The 19,996-nt window shown below is 40.2% G+C and overlaps 1 protein-coding gene across 1 annotated transcript; it reads left to right on the top strand.

The window, feature by feature from the left end:
* The first annotated feature begins 422 nt into the window (after nt 1-422).
* Nucleotides 423-19,990, top strand: LOC139950394 (glycosyltransferase 8 domain-containing protein 1-like). The gene is made up of 8 exons (XM_071949036.1): nt 423-686; nt 4,571-4,663; nt 5,972-6,242; nt 7,796-7,913; nt 9,167-9,355; nt 15,756-15,922; nt 16,351-16,469; nt 17,647-19,990. The coding sequence occupies exons 1-8, from the start codon at nt 662-664 to the stop codon at nt 17,823-17,825; spliced, it is 1,161 nt and encodes a 386-aa protein (XP_071805137.1). The 5' UTR covers nt 423-661; the 3' UTR covers nt 17,826-19,990.
* Nucleotides 19,991-19,996: the final 6 nt, after the last annotated feature.

A 19,996-nucleotide genomic window follows, 5' to 3' on the forward strand; every position in this document is an offset into this window, starting at 1 on the left:
CAAGAAAGCAGGAAAGAGAGGTGCGAGAGAACGGGACTTGACGGGATATTTTTTTACTTCTTTAACAAAAACATGCTGTTAACTGTTATTGAAGCAAATAAAAATCCACATCCGAATTATAATAATTATGCAACCACCTCCATGGTCATCCTACCCGCCCGAGAGAAATATGAAACATTTAATTTTGGCAGCCATTCGCGCGATCCTGAGACCATGGAGCAATAAACTATGCTCCATGCTGAGACTGAGGTCTAAAAACAGTGTCTTCTTGTGATTGCGCGTCAAGATTTCCATTGCGCGACCATCGCGCGACAGTGACTCGGCGAAGACTTAATTTCAAGTCTGAGACTGCGGTTATTTTTTCGTATGCCTTTATCCACAGGAGGGCGCTGTTTCAGCGGCTTGGATTGTTGATTGATTGGCGTGTGGCATACACAGAGTACACGTCCCACGAACTTGAGTTTTACTTTTTGCGTTGTGTTGACGAGGCAAAAAAAGTAAGTTCATAGTTCATACAAAGCCAATGTAGACATGGTCGAGGATGTGTAACTTACATGGTTTACACTCAACACTGCACTTATTATCTGGGCTGTAGCGAGTGCTAATGCTGCTTTTTTGTGATGTGATGTGGTGATTATTGTCCTTTCTCTAGTCTAAAAATATGGCAAGAATTTACCCGACCACAGGTGAGTTAGAGCTGAGAAGAGAAGATAAAATTGTTGTTTCTTCTTCTTCTTCTTGCTACTTCGTACCCATGGAGGTACCTCCATGTTCGTACCTAGTCTGGTATAGTTACTAGCTACTACGTCTACATGATCCAGGTACTGGCATTGGCATCACCATGCATGGAGGAAGGGGGGGGGTGGGGGTGGGGATGATCATTTTGACATCTGCGAGTGTATAATAATCAGATAATATAGTTAAGTATATTAGTACGTACAGATAACGGATAACTTTCCGCATGGCGCCACCACTTTTTCACTCATTTTTACAAAAAGGGATATATCAATCAGGTAAATTAGATACTATATTATTTAATTTCGAATGAAAAAGTGGTGGCGCCATACGGAAACTTTTCCCAGATAACTTTCCTTATTTATGGCGCCACCACTTTTTCTCTAATTTTTAAAATATACATATAAAAAATAAGAATAATATTAAAAGGTAGTGCCGAGTTCTTCGACGAGTAAAACCGGCAGGGTCGTTGCCGTGTGATAAATAAAGGCCCGAGCCGAAGTTAGTTAGTAGAATCATGGAGGAAGGAATAGAAGGAGCTCGAACGACCCACAAAACCGCAGAGTAACAAAAGAATACCCTGACAATGCCCCCGTCTAACCAGTGGAAAAAGATAGGAGACCTCCAGCTGGACGGCCGATTAACGAGCAGGATTAGATTTCTTTGTGCAGAACGTGTGGTACCGCCGCTCTGCACCGTTGCCTTTGTGTAAAGTTGAATCATTGGAGACAAGAATTGTGAATACACACGTTTTCATTTACCATTTGTGGTGTTTCACTGAAACATCATGGCATATTTTTTTATTTTTTGTGACTTTCCGGTCACTAGCGGTGGTTCAAAATTTTGGTATAAGCAAATGAGGGTGGTTGGTATTCAATTGTGTTTTTTTGATTTGGTGAGCACAAGTGTACACAATTTTTATCAGGTCTCAAAAAAGTTGTTTTTCTGTATTATATCCATACGACATACGACACCATGGTTGAGTGAAGAACCAAGTGCGCACGCGCAAACTCACATACGCCAGGTCGCCCATTGTCTGTATAAGGTATGTGGGTGATTACGAGGTGTTGTTAAACGACCGCGGTACCGCACGTTTGACTTTTGATGTCCCTTCGTTCGAGCTCCTTCTATTCCTTCCTCCATGGTAGAATAGGCGCTGTAGTGTTACTATTTTAGTATTATGAGCTTTGTATTGCGTTTGGCGTGATAACATTGGCACGTTAGCTTGCGTGCCCGACACGCGGAAGCCAGCCGGTTTCAAACAGCTCCAGCTGGTCATTATCAACCGTTTTAACACCCCCACGTGGCACGCTCTCCACCAACAGGAGTAGTGAAACTGTCTGGGGTATATATGAATGCATGTTTATGAGTGCAAGGCAATGGTGCGAATATGATCATGAGTTGAAAGATGGAATGTTCTATTCAACAAGGCGGAGCCGAGTTGAATGGAACATTCCATCTTTATGAAAATACACTATTGCACGCAATGGAAAACATTCATTATTTGTTTTAATAGATCTTTGTCATTTTGATTAGAGGATACAACTTTCACCTAATAACAAACAAAAGCGTAGGGCCTAGGCCATAAATTTTTTATTGTGAAATTACACCCGTTTCTTTTGGGTCGGCCTGTTGGATTCAATTGTGACTATTTTGAGACACGCATATGCCGACTATGTGCCTTACAGTAACTCTGCTGCATAACCAAAGACGCGCACGCAATGTGCAACATTACTTTTCGGATGAAACAAAAAAATGCATGCTGAATGGAACGAAAAATATTGTACAAAACATTGTTAGGGTAACGTGGGGTATACCCAAGTCAACTTATGATATCCCAGTTCAACCCTTCCCAAGTCAACTCATCCCTAGTCAACTTATCCCAACTCAACTCATCCAAAGTTAACTCATCCCAATTCAACTCGTCCCAAGTCAACTCCTCCCAAGTCAACTCATCCCAAGTCAACTCATCCCAACTCAACTCATCCCAAGTCAACTCCTCCCAAGTCAACCCTTCCCAAGTCAACCTTTCCCAAGTCAACTCTTCCCAAGTCAACTCATCCCAAGTCAACTCCTCCCAAGTCAACTCATCCCAAGTCAACTCATCACAAGTCAACTCATCCCAAGTCAACCCTTCCCAAGTCAACCCTTCCCAAGTCAACTCGTCCCTAGTCAACTTAACCCAACTCAACTCATCCAAAGTCAACTCATCCCAAGTCAACTCATCCCAAGTCAAGTCCTCCCAAGTCAACTCATCCCAATTCAACTTATCCCAAGTCAACTCATCCGAATTCAACCCTTCCCAAGTCAACTCATCCCAAATCAACTCATCCCAAGTCAACTCATCCCAAGTCAACTCAACCCAAGTCAACTCATCCCAAGTCAACTCATCCAAAGTCAACTCATCCCAAGTCAACTCATCCCAAGTCAAGTCCTCCCAAGTCAACTCATCCCAATTCAACTTATCCCAAGTCAACTCATCCGAATTCAACCCTTCCCAAGTCAACTCATCCCAAGTCAACTCATCCCAAGTCAACTCATCCCAAGTCAACTCAACCCAAGTCAACCCTTCCCAAGTCAACCCTTCCCAAGTCAACTCATCCCTAGTCAACTTAACCCAACTCAACTCATCCAAAGTCAACTCATCCCAAGTCAACTCATCTCAAGTCAACTCCTCCCAAATCAACTCCTCCCAAGTCAACTCATCCCAATTCAACTCATCCCAAGTCAACTCATCCGAATTCAACCCTTCCCAAGTCAACTCATCCCAAGTCAACTCATCCCAAGTCAACTCATCCCAAGTCAACTCAACCCAAGTCAACTCATCCTGAGTCAACTCTTCCCAAGTCAACTCATCCCAATTCAACTCGTCCCAAGTCAACTCCTCCCAAGTCAACTCATCCCAAGTCAACTCCTCCCAAGTCAACTCATCCCAAGTCAACTCCTCCCAAGTCAACCCTTCCCAAGTCAACCCTTCCCAAGTCGACTCCTCCCAAGTCAGATCATCCCACGTCAACCCTTCCCAAGTCAACTTTTCCCAATCAAACATCCTAAGTCAACTTATCCCAAGTCAACTCCTCCCAAGTCAACTCATCCCAAGTCAACTCATCCCGAGTCAACTCTTCCTAAGTCAACTCATCCCAATTCAACTCATCCCAAGTCAACTCATCCGAATTCAACCCTTCCCAAGTCAACTCATCCCAAGTCAACTCATCCCAAGTCAACTCATCCCAAGTCAAATCATCCCACGTCAACCCTTCCCAAGTCAACTTTTCCCAATCAAACATCCTAAGTCAACTTATCCCAAGTCAACCCTTCCAAAGTCAACCCTTGCCAAGTCAACCCTTCCCAAGTCAACTCCTCCAAAGTCAACCCTTCCCAAGTCAACCCTTCCCAAGTCAACCCTTCCCAAGTCAACTCCTCCCAAGTCAACTCATCCCAATTCAACTCATCCCACGTCAACTCATCCCACGTCAACCCTTCCCAAGACAACCCTTCCCAAGTCAACCCTTCCCAAGTCAACCCTTTCCAAGTCAACTCAAAATTTTGACTCCCATAAATGGCTGCCGTGTTAGTGTACAAGGTAAAAAGAAAACCACGCAATTTGGAGGCATATTTGTGTAGATCATTGTATTCTACTTTTACAACATCTTTCTACCCATGTGCATTTTATAACAAACGGTTACAGAACGCTTTTCAAAGACCAACTCGACCGATCCAAGGCAACGTGTTCCTTTAAGGACACAGGTATTATGGCTAGAGATTCGAACCCACACTCTGCTGATCAGAAACACCATAGTTTGAATACATGTCTTTTCATTTTACTTTGTACCAGTTGTTGCTTTGGTTATTATCATTGTTGTGGTCTACATGCTGGTGTTTTACCTGCCCATACCTGGAGCCCAAGGAGATGACAGACAAGCAAAAGGTAAAGTACAGTAGTTTTCTCTAAAAAAGTACATCGCAAAACAAACAGTTCAGTCCAAGTGGTGGTATGGGGATGTAGGCCCCCTATGCTTTCATTATTATAAGTCAGTTGTACTTATTCTTCATGCTTGGTGTCAGTGCCCTGCTCATTCCCCTGAGTGACATTCTGACTGTGAGCCCTTTTTGTTGTTTCTTTTGCACTTCTATAAATGTGAGCAAGAAGGACTAAGGGGCACAGGTCCCTATGAATGGTTTTGAAGGACCTGCAGCCGATTTCATGAAACGCTAGGATTTATCCTAACTTAGGATGGGTTCAATGCATCCTTACGTTACCGATACTGAACTTAACTCATCCTAAGTCCTAAGACTAATTTAAGTTAGGAACAGGAAGAGTTTGGTGAAATCCACGGCTGTACTCTTTTAAAAACTTTTAAAGCCTTCCTTGGTTACCAATTTTGACAAGAGCATGTGCGTAGTTCAAACATTTTCTTAACGCTTTTTTTGTAATCCCTCCTAAGTAGGATGTCTGTGAAGTCTACAATCACACAAAAACGTCTAAGGATAAAAAAAATCTTTATCCCTGATGAATTGATACCTTTATTCGATAAGTAATTCTAGTCTTGTCACAAGTCCTCAGTTTGAATGTACAAGTACTGTATACACACTTGACCAAGGCACTCTATGTATGCAACATCTGCAAACCTGGGCCCAATTTCATGGCTCTGCTTACCGCCAAATTCTGCGCTTAAGATCACCATTCTCTGCTTACTTGCAAGCACCAAATTTCTGCACTAGCTGTGTATTTTTTAAGCATGGAATGCCTAGTAAAGTGAAGTACGCACGTGCACAAGCCAAAATTTTCTTCCAACCCGAGAAATACGCTTGACGTAAGTGCAGAATTCCCGCAAGCGCAGATTCTTTGCCTACAGTGTAAGCAGAAGCATAAATAGGGCCTTGTGTGTCAAAACGCTCCAACAAACATGCTGTGCTTTAGAGAACTTGAAAAGGATTAAACACTGGCTAGTAATTCATTTCAATGTAAAAAATAAACCAAATTGAATAACTACATGGAAACTAAATATTTTAAATGTTTTCTTGTTTTCATAACGAACAGTAGAATTTAGTGTTATTAAGCCAAGTGTATATTTACATAGTATGTGTGTATACTTCTTTAGAACATTTTGTTAGATACAATGAATTTAGTATCTATGCCAAAACTTGTCTTTTTTTATTTTCATAGACAACACTTGACTTAAAATGTGTCAAAATTTGATTTTTGTTTTTCTTTTCCTCACTTTCCAATCTCAAGGTCTCTTAGATAACAAGCCAGATGCACCACTTGGCGTTCTTCTTGCACCAAATCAAGCCCCCCAAAACACAAGTCAAGTCAAGTTGGCTCCTAAACAAGCCTCCAAATTGAATAAACCTCATCCAGGCACAGATGTTGTCAATGTTGTTGTTTGTTCAGACGAAAAAACTTTGGGTGGTTTGATTGCAACGGTGAACAGCATTTGGCTCAATTCGAAGGCACATGTCAAATTCCATGTTGTGGTGGACAAGGTTTCACAGTTACACTTAAGGTAAGATGTTTGTAATTAACTGTTTAACGTTTATAGCAGGCCTGTATGCTTGTTTATGAAAGGGTAAGGGCACCAAGGCATTTTCCTCCATATGAAGAACTTTGGCCCCGTTTTGAGCAGATAATCCCTCACGCTGTGTGTGTGCACAGCCAGGAATGGGACAATTCATTTACATTTTATGCAGGCGTCAATTTGTAGTCCAAGCTTGTAATTTGTAGTCCAAGCTTCACCCTTTGAATTATTTCCATAGGTGAAGCTTCACTTTTTCAGTTTTCGCCAGGTCTGACGCTTCACCACTGTTTCACCATATTGGCCATTTGTATAGTTCAAGCTTCACCTCTATTATACATATTTATACACGTTCGCAATCGCTAGCCTGAACATCTGACATCTTTCCTTGCTGATAAGGTATAGACAGGGGACCAGTCTAGTTCGCCTCGTTGCTAACTTTCGCTAACGTTGGCGGCGCACAGCTCGTTCCACTCGAAATGAGATCGGTAGCAAACGTGCGCAAACTTGGCAACGTTTGCGCAAGTGGAACGCACCACAGGATGCAGTTTGCAAGGTGGTGCGGCGCGCAATGTTAGAATGTGTGTATTTGTGTGGGCAAACTTCAGTTCAAAAATTGCGCGCACGCAAATTCCAAGTTGGCTTGCGCGAATTTCAAAAAGGCCATTTTCAAAGATTGCATCACAATTACAGTTGTTTGAAACGCCACGACTTCGACATACTTTCGGCGCGACCGATGTCGTGGATTCGATGTCACATCACCAAACACAAATAAGGCTCGTCAACGCTTCACCCTTTTAATTAACTTTATAGGTAACACTTCACCCAATTATTAAAATTATTGACCTCAGGCTTCGGCATCGAAACGGCGTCGATATTTTGTGACCTCTGAGGAGGGTCGGTCCAATTAATATGATCGGTTGTCATGGAAACATCACAAGAATGTGGTACAGCATATTGTTTCCATTCATCCAATGTCCTTTAGGGTTGAAAATAATTAATTTATCAGTACTGCTGCATACGTACATTTCTAGTATTACTTAATTTGCCTGTATACATCCCATCACAATGTACATTGATTTACGAAGACAATATTTTTGTTTTCCAGGCAGGCAAACAAATAAGTGAAACTATGTCGTGTTATGTTTGTCTGGGTTCGAGTCCCAGTCGTGACACTTGTGTCCCTAAGCAAGACACTTAACTTCGTCCTTCAGATGGCACGTAAAGCCGTTGGTCCTGAGTGCTGTGTAGCGCATGTAAAAGAACCCAGTGAACTTATGGAATAAAGAAGGGGTTTGCCCAGGTGTTCCTGGCTGTGGCTGCTAAAACAACCTTGGTGCTGCTATAGAATTGGGTCTGAGAACTCATACCTTCAGTAACATATCTGTCTGTAAAAATGTATACTAAGCACCTTGACTGTACTTTGTTGGTATATAAGACTTCAGTATATTATTATAAGATTCTTCCCTTTATTTTGTCTTGGTCTTTTGAATTTGTTATTTTGTCTGTTAATATGCCTGTAATATTTTGCGTATCTTATTCAGATCCTGGTTTGCGGTCCCTGCTCTACAAGACATTGACTATACAATGGTGACCTTCAATGAATCTTGGATTCAAACTAAACCACCTGACAAGGATGGCAAGAAAGATAATGTCCCACCGGTTAGTCACAGTTTCCGATGATTTACAACAGAATTAAGTTGAGATTTAAGTGTTTATTAAAAAGCAGCCAATGTAATAACCTACTGAGGTGCTGTTGTTTTTGAGAAATGAGTAAAACAAGTTAGTGAGACGCAAACTATTTTAGCATGTAAAACTTATTTTTGTGACTTGTTTTATTCATTTCTCATCTTCTAAAGAGGAACTATAGGCCTACAAATCAGGATCGGTTTCATCCAGCATTTTTTCATGGCAAAATATTTTGACTGAACAAGTTTTGTGCACACAGAATGGTAGCATTAAGTAGCAAATGATGATTTTTGAATAGCAACTAATACATTTTGCATAGTGTTTTGCTCTGCTATACAAGGGCAATTTCTCACTGCAAACGTGTACACAGACACAGAACTGGAACCAATGAACCATCAGGGGTGCTTTATCAACTTAGCAAAGGTAAGGGTTACATTTGGGTTTATTTTTTGGTTAGCGGTTAAAAGGAACATGTAACTTCCATTTAACTCCCAAACCAATGTTACCCATCCCAATCCAAACAACGGGTACTTTTTGTAGGACACAAAACACACTGTCCACCAGCTTTACATCAAAACTTATTTACATTAAAACACCAACCTTGTCCAGTGTGACACGATCTTGTCACTTTTGGACAAACAGAGTGGGAAAATTTATTTTTGAATGTTAGGAAGCAAATGTAGTGTCCGTTAATTCTCCATATGGGACGCTAAATTTGGCAGTGTCACGGTAGATTACATGGCAAAATAAATGCGTGTTACTCCACTCAAAGCGCTGGACACCTTTTGTAATTGTCAAACACCAGTCTTCTCAGTGTGTCTCAATATATGCTTAAATTAACAAACCTATGCAAATTTTAAACTCAATTGGTTGTGAACTTGCAAGAAAATAACAGAAAAAAAACACCCTTGTCGCACAAGTTTTGTGCTTTCAGATGCCTTGAATTTGAGATCTCAGCTTAGGTCTCAAATTCACTTAAAATATTTAGTGAGAAAATACTTCCATCTCAAAAACTATGTTACATCAGAGGAGGCTGTTTCTCACAGTGTTATATACTACCAACAGCTCTCCATAGCTTGTTACCAATAAGTTTTATGGAAGCAATTATTTTGAGTAAATACCAATATTGTCCAGTGCCTTTAAATGACAAGGATCTGTGTGTGTGGTAGAATTATATTAAATGTTTTATTTTACAATAAACCAAGTAAAATTGAACTTCTTTTCAGATGACATATGCTCGCTTCTACTTCCCAAGACTCTTCCCAACGCTAAGTGGTCGAGTAATATTTGTTGACAGTGACACCGTTGTGCAAGGTGACATTGCTGAGTTAAATAATACCAAAATGGAGCCTGGTGTTGCCGTTGCATTGTCAGATGATTGCAGCTCAGTATCAAGCAGAGCAAGTTTACGCCAGGTAATGACAATCAATTTAATTCAACAATTCAAATTTGTGGCGTGTAGTGGCCTGGCGGTTAAGAGCATCGGATTCAAGCTCTGGTGTTTGATCAGCAGCGTGTGGCTTTTTGTCCCGGTCGTGACGCTTGTGTCCTTAAGCAAGACACTTCACATTGATTGCTTCGTAAAGTTAGGGAGGTAGTGCTTTCTGCTCTGGATGATACCCAAGCCTTCATACATGTGGACTGTAAAGGGGTAACCCTGTTTCAGCCCCAGGAATAGGTAGCAACGGTCCCTGGTAAAAATAAACTGTAGCCCACACCTTGAAGTGGCCTTCCAGGCCTTTTGTGTCTGGCGACTGGTTTAATGATGATTTACAATAAAACAGAATACATTCATGATACTAGATAACAGTAGAAAAAGGGCAGAGTTAGTGAAATAGAGGCAATCCCCGGTAAGCGTTTGCTTGATTTGGGAATGCAAACCGGACAAGACAATGGACACAAAAGACAAAAACATTTACAAACAGACAGACAGACAGACAATACGTATTCGGAAACTGCTTCGGGCCAATCTGTAAAAGAACATTTCAGCTTATACACTTTTTGCAATTTACCTATGGTTTCAAGTTTTGTTTCAAGCACAAGATTGTATTCCCTTTTTTTCTGATGTTGGAAGTTGAAAATCCATTCTTGTAATTCTGGTAGTTTACCTTTCAAAAATTTTGAAATATTTTTAGAAAACAACAGGTCTGTGAGTTCATGTACATCCGTGATTATAAATGATTGATTTATTTATTTCCCATACTTTTAATTTTACTTAACGAGGTAAAAGAAAAACTGTGCAATTTCGAGGCATGTTTGTGTGGATCATTGTATTCTACTTTACAACATCTTTCTACCCATATTTTTATGCATTTTATAACAAACGGTTACAAACACTTTTCAAAGACCAACTCGACCGATCCAAGGTAACATGTTCCTTTAATATTTTTTTCACAATTTGTGAACTCAGCAGGCTGATGTTTACCTGTACTGAACCCCATAACCTTGTTGGAGGTCATAGGGGCACTACCACAGCTGACTTATTGACGATTGAGGGCCATCCAATGCGGTCCTCCGCTAATCTCTGGGAGATACTGAATGTCAGGCCTGTCCACTCCTGGATGTTGCCTTCCCATCGTTTCCTTTGTCTTTCTTGTTTTCTTTCCCCAGGGACTGTGCCTTTGGTCTTTGAGAGTCCTGTTTAATAATAATAGGCAATCCCTCGATGTTGAGGAAGATGTTCTACACATATCAACAAAGTTATAGACTGTGCAAGTCTCGCGCAGATTTGATCTTCCGGGACCATTGTGGTCCCAACCTTATGGAGTTTTACGTTGGGGAGATTTTGTTTCGTCCATTACTTTAGTTTAATATAGTTTATGACCATAAAAATGACATATGTTGTTAAAAATGTAATACTAATTAACAACATATATAAAAGTAAAAATAAAGTCAACATAATAACGAAGAAAAACCGATATTTAAACTTGACCTCAGGTCAGGTTACTTGTAAAAAATTAAGAATTTGTGCCCATCTCCGATCACGAAACTTACGCAGACGCTTGTTTTGGCCGCGCGGGGTGGAAAGCCTTTTCATTGGTCGCTTAGGCGTCGGCTTCCTCTTTAAAATGTGTCACGCGTTTATCTAACGCCCTTGCGACCATCGTGTCTCCGCGTATAAACCAGCTTTCAGTAGTTTCACATTCGGGCGTAGATTTACAAAAGGGGTTTCAAAACATTTGAGATCAACTAAACATCCTTGTCCCAGAGTTTTACTTTTGTCTATATATAGACTTTAACCGATAATTGTGTATTAGTTTAAAAAGATAAAACTAATTTAACAAGCTCTAATGGATATTTTTGTTGTTCAGATTCGGCATTAAGAAAAAAATTAAGCAAAGATTTGATTCATAAAAAAATTAAGTTCTTCAGTTGTCGTGTTTTCTCGCTCCGGTGCGCGCGAGACTTGCACAGTCTATTAGGGTTGAGGTAGTTGGTGCCTAAGGTGACTCCGTCGATGACTCAAAAGTCCGATCCGTGAGCCACATACTCTCAGGCAGATGTCACAGGTTGTAGTTAAGGGGAGGGTTGAACCATGGAGATGTCTTTTTCGTTCCCTCTCCTTTCTCAGCTGTCGCTTAGCGGTGCTTCAAGTGCTGTTGTTGCCTGTGCCACTCTGTAAAAGATTTCTGATTTGGACCCTGTGTCTGTGATGATTGCACCAAGGTACTTGAAGCTGTTGTCAGATAATAATAATAATAATAATAATAATAATAATAAGACTTGTAATGCGCACATATCCACCCTGCTGGGTGTTCAAGGCGCAGTAAAACCAAAAACAAAACAAAAACAAAACACAACACAAAGAAAAACAGACACAACAAAATTAGTCATTGAAAACCTGTGACATAAGATAAGTTTTGAGAAGAGACTTGAATTTTGCAGTACAAACACAAGATCGAAGATTAAGTGGTAGAGAGTTCCAGATGCGTGGCGCGGCTACAGAAAAAGACCTGTCACCCCATGAGTGTCGAGACTTGGGTTCAATGAGGAGAAGCATAGAACTTGATCGAAGATTCCTTGATGGAGTGTAAACGTGAAGCAGTTCAGAAATATAGTGGGGAGCCTTGCCATTAAGAGCTTTGTGGACAATGAGCATCAGCTTGAAGATGATTCGTTGAGAGATAGGCAGCCAGTGTAATTGTTTTAGAATGGGGGTGATAGAACAGGATTTTCTAGACAGTGTCACAATGCGGGCAGCAGTATTTTGGAGCCGTTGAAGTCGGGAAATCTGGTTGTTAGGAAGACTGTAGAGAAGAGCATTGCCGTTGTCAAGACGAGAAGTAACAAATGCGTGAATGACCTTTTCAGTGGCACTTTTGTCCAAGTACTTGCGAATCTTACCTATATTCCTGATGTGATATGATGATAAACGAACAATGTTGTTGATGTGTGGCTGAAGTGTCATCGATGAATCAAAAATAACCCCTAAGTTCCGAGCTTTCAGCGAGGGAGCTATCCGAGCATCACCGATGGAGATGTATGGCACTGAAACCTTAGTTAACTGTTGACGTGACCCAAATAGAAGGAACTCTGTCTTATCATCATTTAACTTCAGGAAGTTTTGTTGTGTCCAACGTCGAATCTCTTGGATGCATTTCTCAAGTCTTGCAATAGATGCATTGGCGTTTTCTTGAGAAGATTTAAACGTGATGTATAGCTGAGTGTCGTCTGCATACACATGGTAATTCAGATTAAATTTCAGGATGATGTCACGAATCGGTAAAGTGTATAGCGTAAACCACTGCGGGCCGAGTACCGACCCCTGTGGCACAGAGTAGTTCAAAACAACAGGGTCGGATATCGCGGTGCCAATACATACATGCTGAGTTCTATTGTAGAGATACGATTTGCACCATGCTAGGGCTGTGTCCTCTATGCCAAGGTGATTCTGGAGCCGAGAGAGAAGGATGTTGTGATCGACAGTGTCAAAAGCAGCACTCAAGTCTAGCAGGACTAGTGCTGTTAGGTTACCATTGTCCATTGCAGAGAGAATATCGTTGCTCACACGGACTAGTGCAGCCTCGGTCCCATGGAAAGGCTTGTATGCTGACTGGAACAATTCGGACAGGTTGAAAGTATGAATGTGATCAGAAATACGTGATGAAACTACTCGTTCGATGACTTTTTCAAGATATTTTAAGTTTGCAACCGGTCTGTAGTTTTTGAATATCTCCTTGTCCAGGTTTGGTTTCTTGATGAGCGGCCTGATGTAGGAAACTTTGAGGCTATCGGGGAAACAACCGGAACTGAGGGATTCGTTTACAAGCTTAGTGATGTAGGGTACAAAAATATCGATGTTTTGCTTTATCATGGATGTTGACACTGGATCCAGCTCACAGGATTTTGAAGGAGATTTCATAATAACCCTTTGAATCTCAGCAACAGTCGCAGGCTCAAACACAGATAGTCTACACTCTGGTTGAAGTTGTGGCAATGTCTGCGGCACGTTGTAAGGGACTGATGAAAATGATGAGCGGATGTCTGAAATCTTGGTGACAAAGAATTTCTGGAACTCATTTGCTAAGTCCTGGTCATTGTAAGTGGATGGAAGGACAGGGGTTTTGGGTTTGAGCAACAACTTACCAATTATCTTGAAAAGCTTCTTTTGATCTCCTGAGGATTCTTGTACTTGAGATGAATAATGGATGATCTTTGCCTGGTTGATCAAATTCCTAACTACTTTACATTGGTTGCGATATTCTTGTCGTTGAATTGCCAATTTGCCATTTTTCCGCCACTTCCGCTCCAGTTGACGACAGATCTTTCTCGCTGTACGAATATCATCATTGAACCAGGAGACTTCAGTTCGGACCTTGACTGATCTCATTTTCCAAGGTGCGTATTTATCCAAGATGTCACTGACTGTACTCTCATATTGGCTGACATAGGAATCCAAGCAGTCGTGATCAACTTCTAGATTTGCTAAATGGGAGCCTATGTCGCGGAACACTTCGGTAGGATTAACATGTTTCCATTGTCGGCTCTTTATAGTAACGGTTGGGACTTTGGGCTTGCACAGACTCAAGTTACACATGACTGCATAATGGTCTGATAATCCAGGTAGAATAACAAAGTTTGAGACAATTGGTGGGGAGATTTCACGAGTTATGACAAGGTCTAGGCAATGACCGAGACGATGAGTCGGCTCCTTGATATGCTGGGTAAGACCAAAAGCCTGAAGTAGATGCTTAAACTGGTTTGCATTGGTGTTGTGGATGTCATCAACATGAATGTTAAAGTCGCCTGTGATGATGATTTCCGATGGATGAAGCAGATATTCCAAAATCAAATTCTCAAACTCCCTTAGAAAACTTGAGAAAGTCACATGTTGGCCGTTTGAATCTCTTTCAGGTCTGTATACAATGACAAGGCGAACAGATTTAGAGTTTCCGGAAACTTCAGCATGAAGAGATTCAAAAGTTGTGTACTGGACGTCATTACTTTTCACAGAGACGGATAAAGTAGATCTGTACAGTATTGCAACTCCTCCACCAGTCTTGTGAGGTCTTGGGATGTGATGAAAGTAGTAGCCAGCAGGGGTACACTGACGACATGTTAAGTTGTCGTCTGGTCTCAGCCATGTTTCTGAAACGGCAACAAGGTCCAGATCTTTTTGCAGAACAAAATCAGCAAAATCGTCATACTTGTTACAGATGGACTGTGTGTTTATAACACAAAGGCTGAGTTGAGATTTGGCTGGAGTCACTGGTACTGGAACAGATGGGAGTGTAACTTCGGGTACGGGGGGTTTATGAACAGTTCTACGGCGACCAGCTTTTTTACCACGATGTGTAGGTCGGTAAACAGTGCTGGGATTTACAAAAAGGCCAAGGTTCTGTAATGATAATATACAGGAAGGCAGAAAAGTTGTAGCACGTGTGGATGGGGCATAGCGGAGACTGAGAAGCTTGTTTCGTGAGTAGGAATTTGCAGAGTTTGGACTAGCTTCTGCTGAGTTTGAGTTATTGACACCTTCAGGGCCGGGATTTACAGCAATGTCACCAAAAATCACAATTTCCAAATGAAAAGTGGCTGGGGAGTTGTCATAGTAAGAAATAGGGCATTTCAGATATTTACGACACTGGATGAACTCTAGATGTGTCTTTGGCACAATTGATGCTGATGGAACAAAGCTGACCACAGATGAGTCAGTACAGTACAATGGTCTAGCAAGCAGAGAGAGAATGAAAAGGATACTTACCTCCATTGTCCCCAGATGGGCGAACAATGTCCATGGACTAGGTGGATGACTGCACAGGATGCAGCCACCTAAGTGTGTGTAAGCTTTATACACCAGAATTCTCAACTGAGACAGTGAAAAATTCCAACAGAAAAACACTATTTTCACAATTCAGATGACTCCAGGATACACAGAAAAGGTCCTGTAGATTCCAGGTGTAGTAACAAATCCAGTTGTATAAAAATAAGAACACAAATTGAGCAATATACTAAGAAATTAGCAAACAAACACAGAGCTGATTTGAGTGGCTGCTGTCAGGCGCTAAGTCAAATCTTGTCCATCTACTTGGAAGTTTTCTGAGAATGCCACTCTAATGGTTTGTCATGACCTGTTTTTGTGTGTGTGATGATTTCCATGCCATGTGCTCTTGATGTTGTCTCTAGACGCTCTCATGGTTGGTTAGTGTGTTCTCTGTGCCAGCCAAACCATCAAGGCCAATTTGATCTTTGTATAAAATATATGGCAAAGTTTTGTCAATGATTACACTTTTTAAGTCCCCATACACACTTTCACAAAGCAATTTGTTTCCAAAGTCTTATATATTTTATGTTATATTTGTTTGCATGATGCAGAATGTATATGCCAACTATTTGAACTTCCACAATGAGAGAGTCAAGAAACTAGGTCTTAATCCTATGACCTGTTCCTTCAATGTGGGTGTATTTGTTGCCAATGTCAGTCTTTGGAAAGAACAAAAGATCACTGCCAAGTTGGACTACTGGCTAGCTCTCAATGCAAAGTAAGTAATCAAATCAAGTCAATGTCAAGATTATAATTCCTGTGGACATCAGGCCTGTGAAATCTCCGCTTTAAAGCTGATATCCGTGTTTTTTTATTGATCAGGTTGATTTTTTATTTCTGCTTTATTTTATATTTTAATTGTTCATAATTTTTTGTTCTTCCCCCTTATATAAACTTGGCATTTCTTATACAAGCTTGGCAACAATAATGTACAACTACAATAATGTGAGATAAGCCTAGTTACTGGATTAATGGGGTGCCCCAATTCGAACAGCGTAAATGCGGGATGCGCACTCACTTTAAGTTTTACAATCATTCTTACAACATGTAGTGTTTCAGCTAATTTTGTAAGGGTCCACTCACTGGCCTGGTACATGTGCACCATTATTAATTGTGATACTTTTATTTATTTTGTGCAATGTGCAGGGATGATATATGGGGATCAGGGACTCTACGGGGTGGTGGTAATGCAGCACCACCCATGATGATTATCTTGTACAAACAACACACAGACATCCCACCAGAATGGCACGTCAGACACCTTGGTGAGTCTATACTAATTATATTGACTAGAGTGCTAACCTGTTAATATGAACTGAAGCCGTGTGAATCCATGTTTGTGTACAAACCTAAGTAAAAGCTTTACATTTTTAGGATTTTTTTACTGGCACTTAAGAGTATCAGCACTCTTTACCCCTCAGTCCAATAGGCATAAGGAGAATAAAAAGTAGTTGAAACCAGTGGTTATAAAATGCATGGTTAGAAGGATGTTTTAAAAAGAGAATATAACGATCCCCACAAATATGCCTCGAAATTGCACGGTTTTCCTAATATGAGGTTAACTAACACGGCACGCCATTTTAGAGTAAAGTTTTTGACTCCGTAAAATGGCCTACCGTGTTAGTTCACAAAGTAAAAGGAAAACCTTGAAAATTCAAGGCATGTTTGTGTGGATCGTTATATTCTCTTTTTAAAACGTCTTTCTAACCATATCGATTTTATGACAAACACTTTCCATAGACCAACTCGCCTGATCCAAGGCTACATGTCCCTTTAACACAGTCCTAATCATAGCATCAAAGAGATTGAGGCTTGCAACATAGCAACATCGGTGGGTCATCACCATTTGCCATTTGGTGATGACCCCTGCGCAAGCTCAAAGAATCATGCTAGATTCACCAACTCCAGAATCTTTGGACTCAAAATGATGTTATAAAACATTGTGAGAAACGGCTCCCTCTGAAGTAACGTAGTTTTTTAAGAAAGAGGTAAATTGTCACTGAATTGTTGAAAGACTTCAGGCCTAAAGCCTTTTATTAGGCATCTGATGAAAGCACACAAATTTGTGCAACAAGGGTGATTTTGTCTTGCAACTTAGATGACCAATTGAGTCAAAATTTTCACAGTTTTTTGTTTGTGTGGATGTGTTGAGATACAGCAAGTTGGAAGACTGGTCTTTGACAGTTACCAAAGGTGTCCAGTGCCTTGAATGCAGCTTGCCCTCTAATCCTGTCCCCGTATGCTCCCTCATTACTCTGAATGCCATAACCCAACCTTTCATTGAGACCATCATTTTGTCCTCACTTCTTTACTCTTATTGGATCGTAGCCACCCCATTGATTGTAAATAAATAAATGTGATTAGCTATAATTTCCTTGTTTTGTTTTATGTAATAAAAAGTAAAATCCTGTATTTTTTTCCCTTTTTGTTTTAACTATTTAGGTGTGACTTCAGGGACAAGATATTCAGAGAACTTTGTGAAATCAGCCAAATTACTTCACTGGAATGGTCATTTCAAGCCGTGGGGAAGAACTTCTCAGCACACCCTTATTTGGGAGAAGTACTTTCTGCCAGATCCTATGGGTAAATTTAAATTAGTCCGAAAGTACAATGTTGCTTAAAGTGGCCTCAACATCATGCCAATACAAAAGGGTCCAGAAAGATCACTGAATAAGTGTTTTCCGTTTACCTCAGCATCCAAAGTTTGGAACTTGTAATTAAAATATCAATACTGAGGATAACCAACACCACCTATTCTATCTAGCCCCCCCCCCCCCCCCCGAAAAGAAGAAAACATCCTTTTTACTCTATCCTATAATAAATTCTCTGAATGATAATTGTTACTCTTGTTCCTCCTGACAGTCGTAGACCGGAGGTTTGCAAAGAACCATATATTTATACATGCGTAGCAAAACTGTCTGAATGTTATCACATAATCCTTAGTAGGTCTGAGAAGCGTCACAAAGGCCGAGTCACACTGCAGCGATAACAAAAACGTTAATGATCACGCTGCAAAGAGAACGCACTCTATTGGTTGAATAAGCATGTGCGTATTCTGCGTGGAGCAATTCAACCAATTGAATGCGTTTTCTTTACGCCGTGATTGTTATCGTTTTTTTGTTATAGCTGCAGTGTGACTTGGTCTTAAGAGTTGCACCGGGTTAGTGCAACTTTCAAAATGAGTCATATTACATTGCCGCATACAACAACTTAAAGCCAAGAACGTTTTGATTGCTGATTGCTGACTCAATTGAGAAGTCACTTCCATTGACATTTATAGGTTCTGTAGTGTTGCAATGATTTGTGTACAAAACTAAATGTGTGACATTGCAGATGCCAAGAAATAAGAAATTATAGTTTTAAAATTAACTTTCAACATAAAATATTGCATTTGTAGAAGAACCAATTATTCAGAATGTTAAACTAATTTTGAGTAAAGTTTAGTCATTTAATTTAGTCTTAAAATGGCTTCTGAAAAACTATATGAAAGATGAGAAGTGGTGGCATTGAAAAGACCTGGGATGCGTTCCATTTAGTCAATGTCACCCTTAAAGTTTGACAGTCCTGTGTCCAAAACTGACATGCACATTCACATTTATTTGTCAATCATTTTGCTGAATTGTTAAAGGCAGTGGACACTTTGGCAATTACTCAAAATCATTGTTAGCATAAAAACTTACTTTGTATCGAGCAATGGAGAGCTGTTGATAGTATAAAACATTGTGAGAAACGGCTCCCTCTGAAGTAACGTAGTTTTTGAGGAGGAATTAGTTCCTCATTAAAATATTTGAATTGAATTCGAGACTCAGCTGAGGTTTTGAGTTCCAGGCATCTGAAAGCAAACAACTCATGCCACACACAAGGGTGTTTTTTCTTCTATTATTGCAACTTCGACAACCGATTGAGTTCAAATTTTCACAGGTTTGTTATTTTATGCATATAATGAGATACACCAAGTGAACTACCAAAGGTGTCCAGTGTCTTTAACAACTATTCCGTCAGTTGGTCAATGTGTTGTCTGCTCTTGCAAGTATTAGAGAATATTCAGTAATCACTTTAATCAATATATCAAAGTATTTTTGTAATGAGATGATTTGAATAGGATTTTTGTATCAAACATTTTTAACTTTCATAGACTTGCCAATACTTACATTTACTTTTTAAAAGTTGCCCAATTTACGCACACCTCCTGGTCAATGGGTGAATGTCACAATTATTTAAATTGCAAGTAGGCCAACGTTTGCAATGTTCACCAGTGTGTAACGCAGTTTTTCCACCAGGGTGCCCAATTTTTTGTCTGTTGTTGCAAACCTTTCGAACAGCCTAAATTTTACCCTCGTAATATTTGAGCCTCTTGCCAATTGAGTATATTATTTGCTTAAAGGGACACGTTGCCTTGGATCAAATGGTTTCAGACACTTTTCATAAACCAACTCGCCGGATCCAAGGCAACGTGTCCCTTAAAGCAACTGGACCAAGGACATTCACCTTGATGAATGTTACAATTCATTTTAGAATTTAATAATATCCAGGAAAGGGGGGGGGGCTGTATCTTATGAACAAGCTGATAATGATTTTCATTTTTATGAACACGAGTTCAGATTTCACTAGTATGATATCTTGCCAAGAAAATATCGGTGCTTTTACAGGTTTATCTTTTAATTATGTAAATTAGTTTTTATCTTTTTAATCATAGCTAACAACAGGGTACTCATGACATTATAATTGTATGTTTAATTTTAAAAACTCGAAATGTTAGTGTTTTATAAACTAGTATTATTTTAAAGTTTTG

The sequence above is a fragment of the Asterias amurensis genome, chromosome 18, assembly GCF_032118995.1.
Source record: "Asterias amurensis chromosome 18, ASM3211899v1".
NCBI classification, from domain to species: Eukaryota; Metazoa; Echinodermata; class Asteroidea; order Forcipulatida; family Asteriidae; genus Asterias; species Asterias amurensis.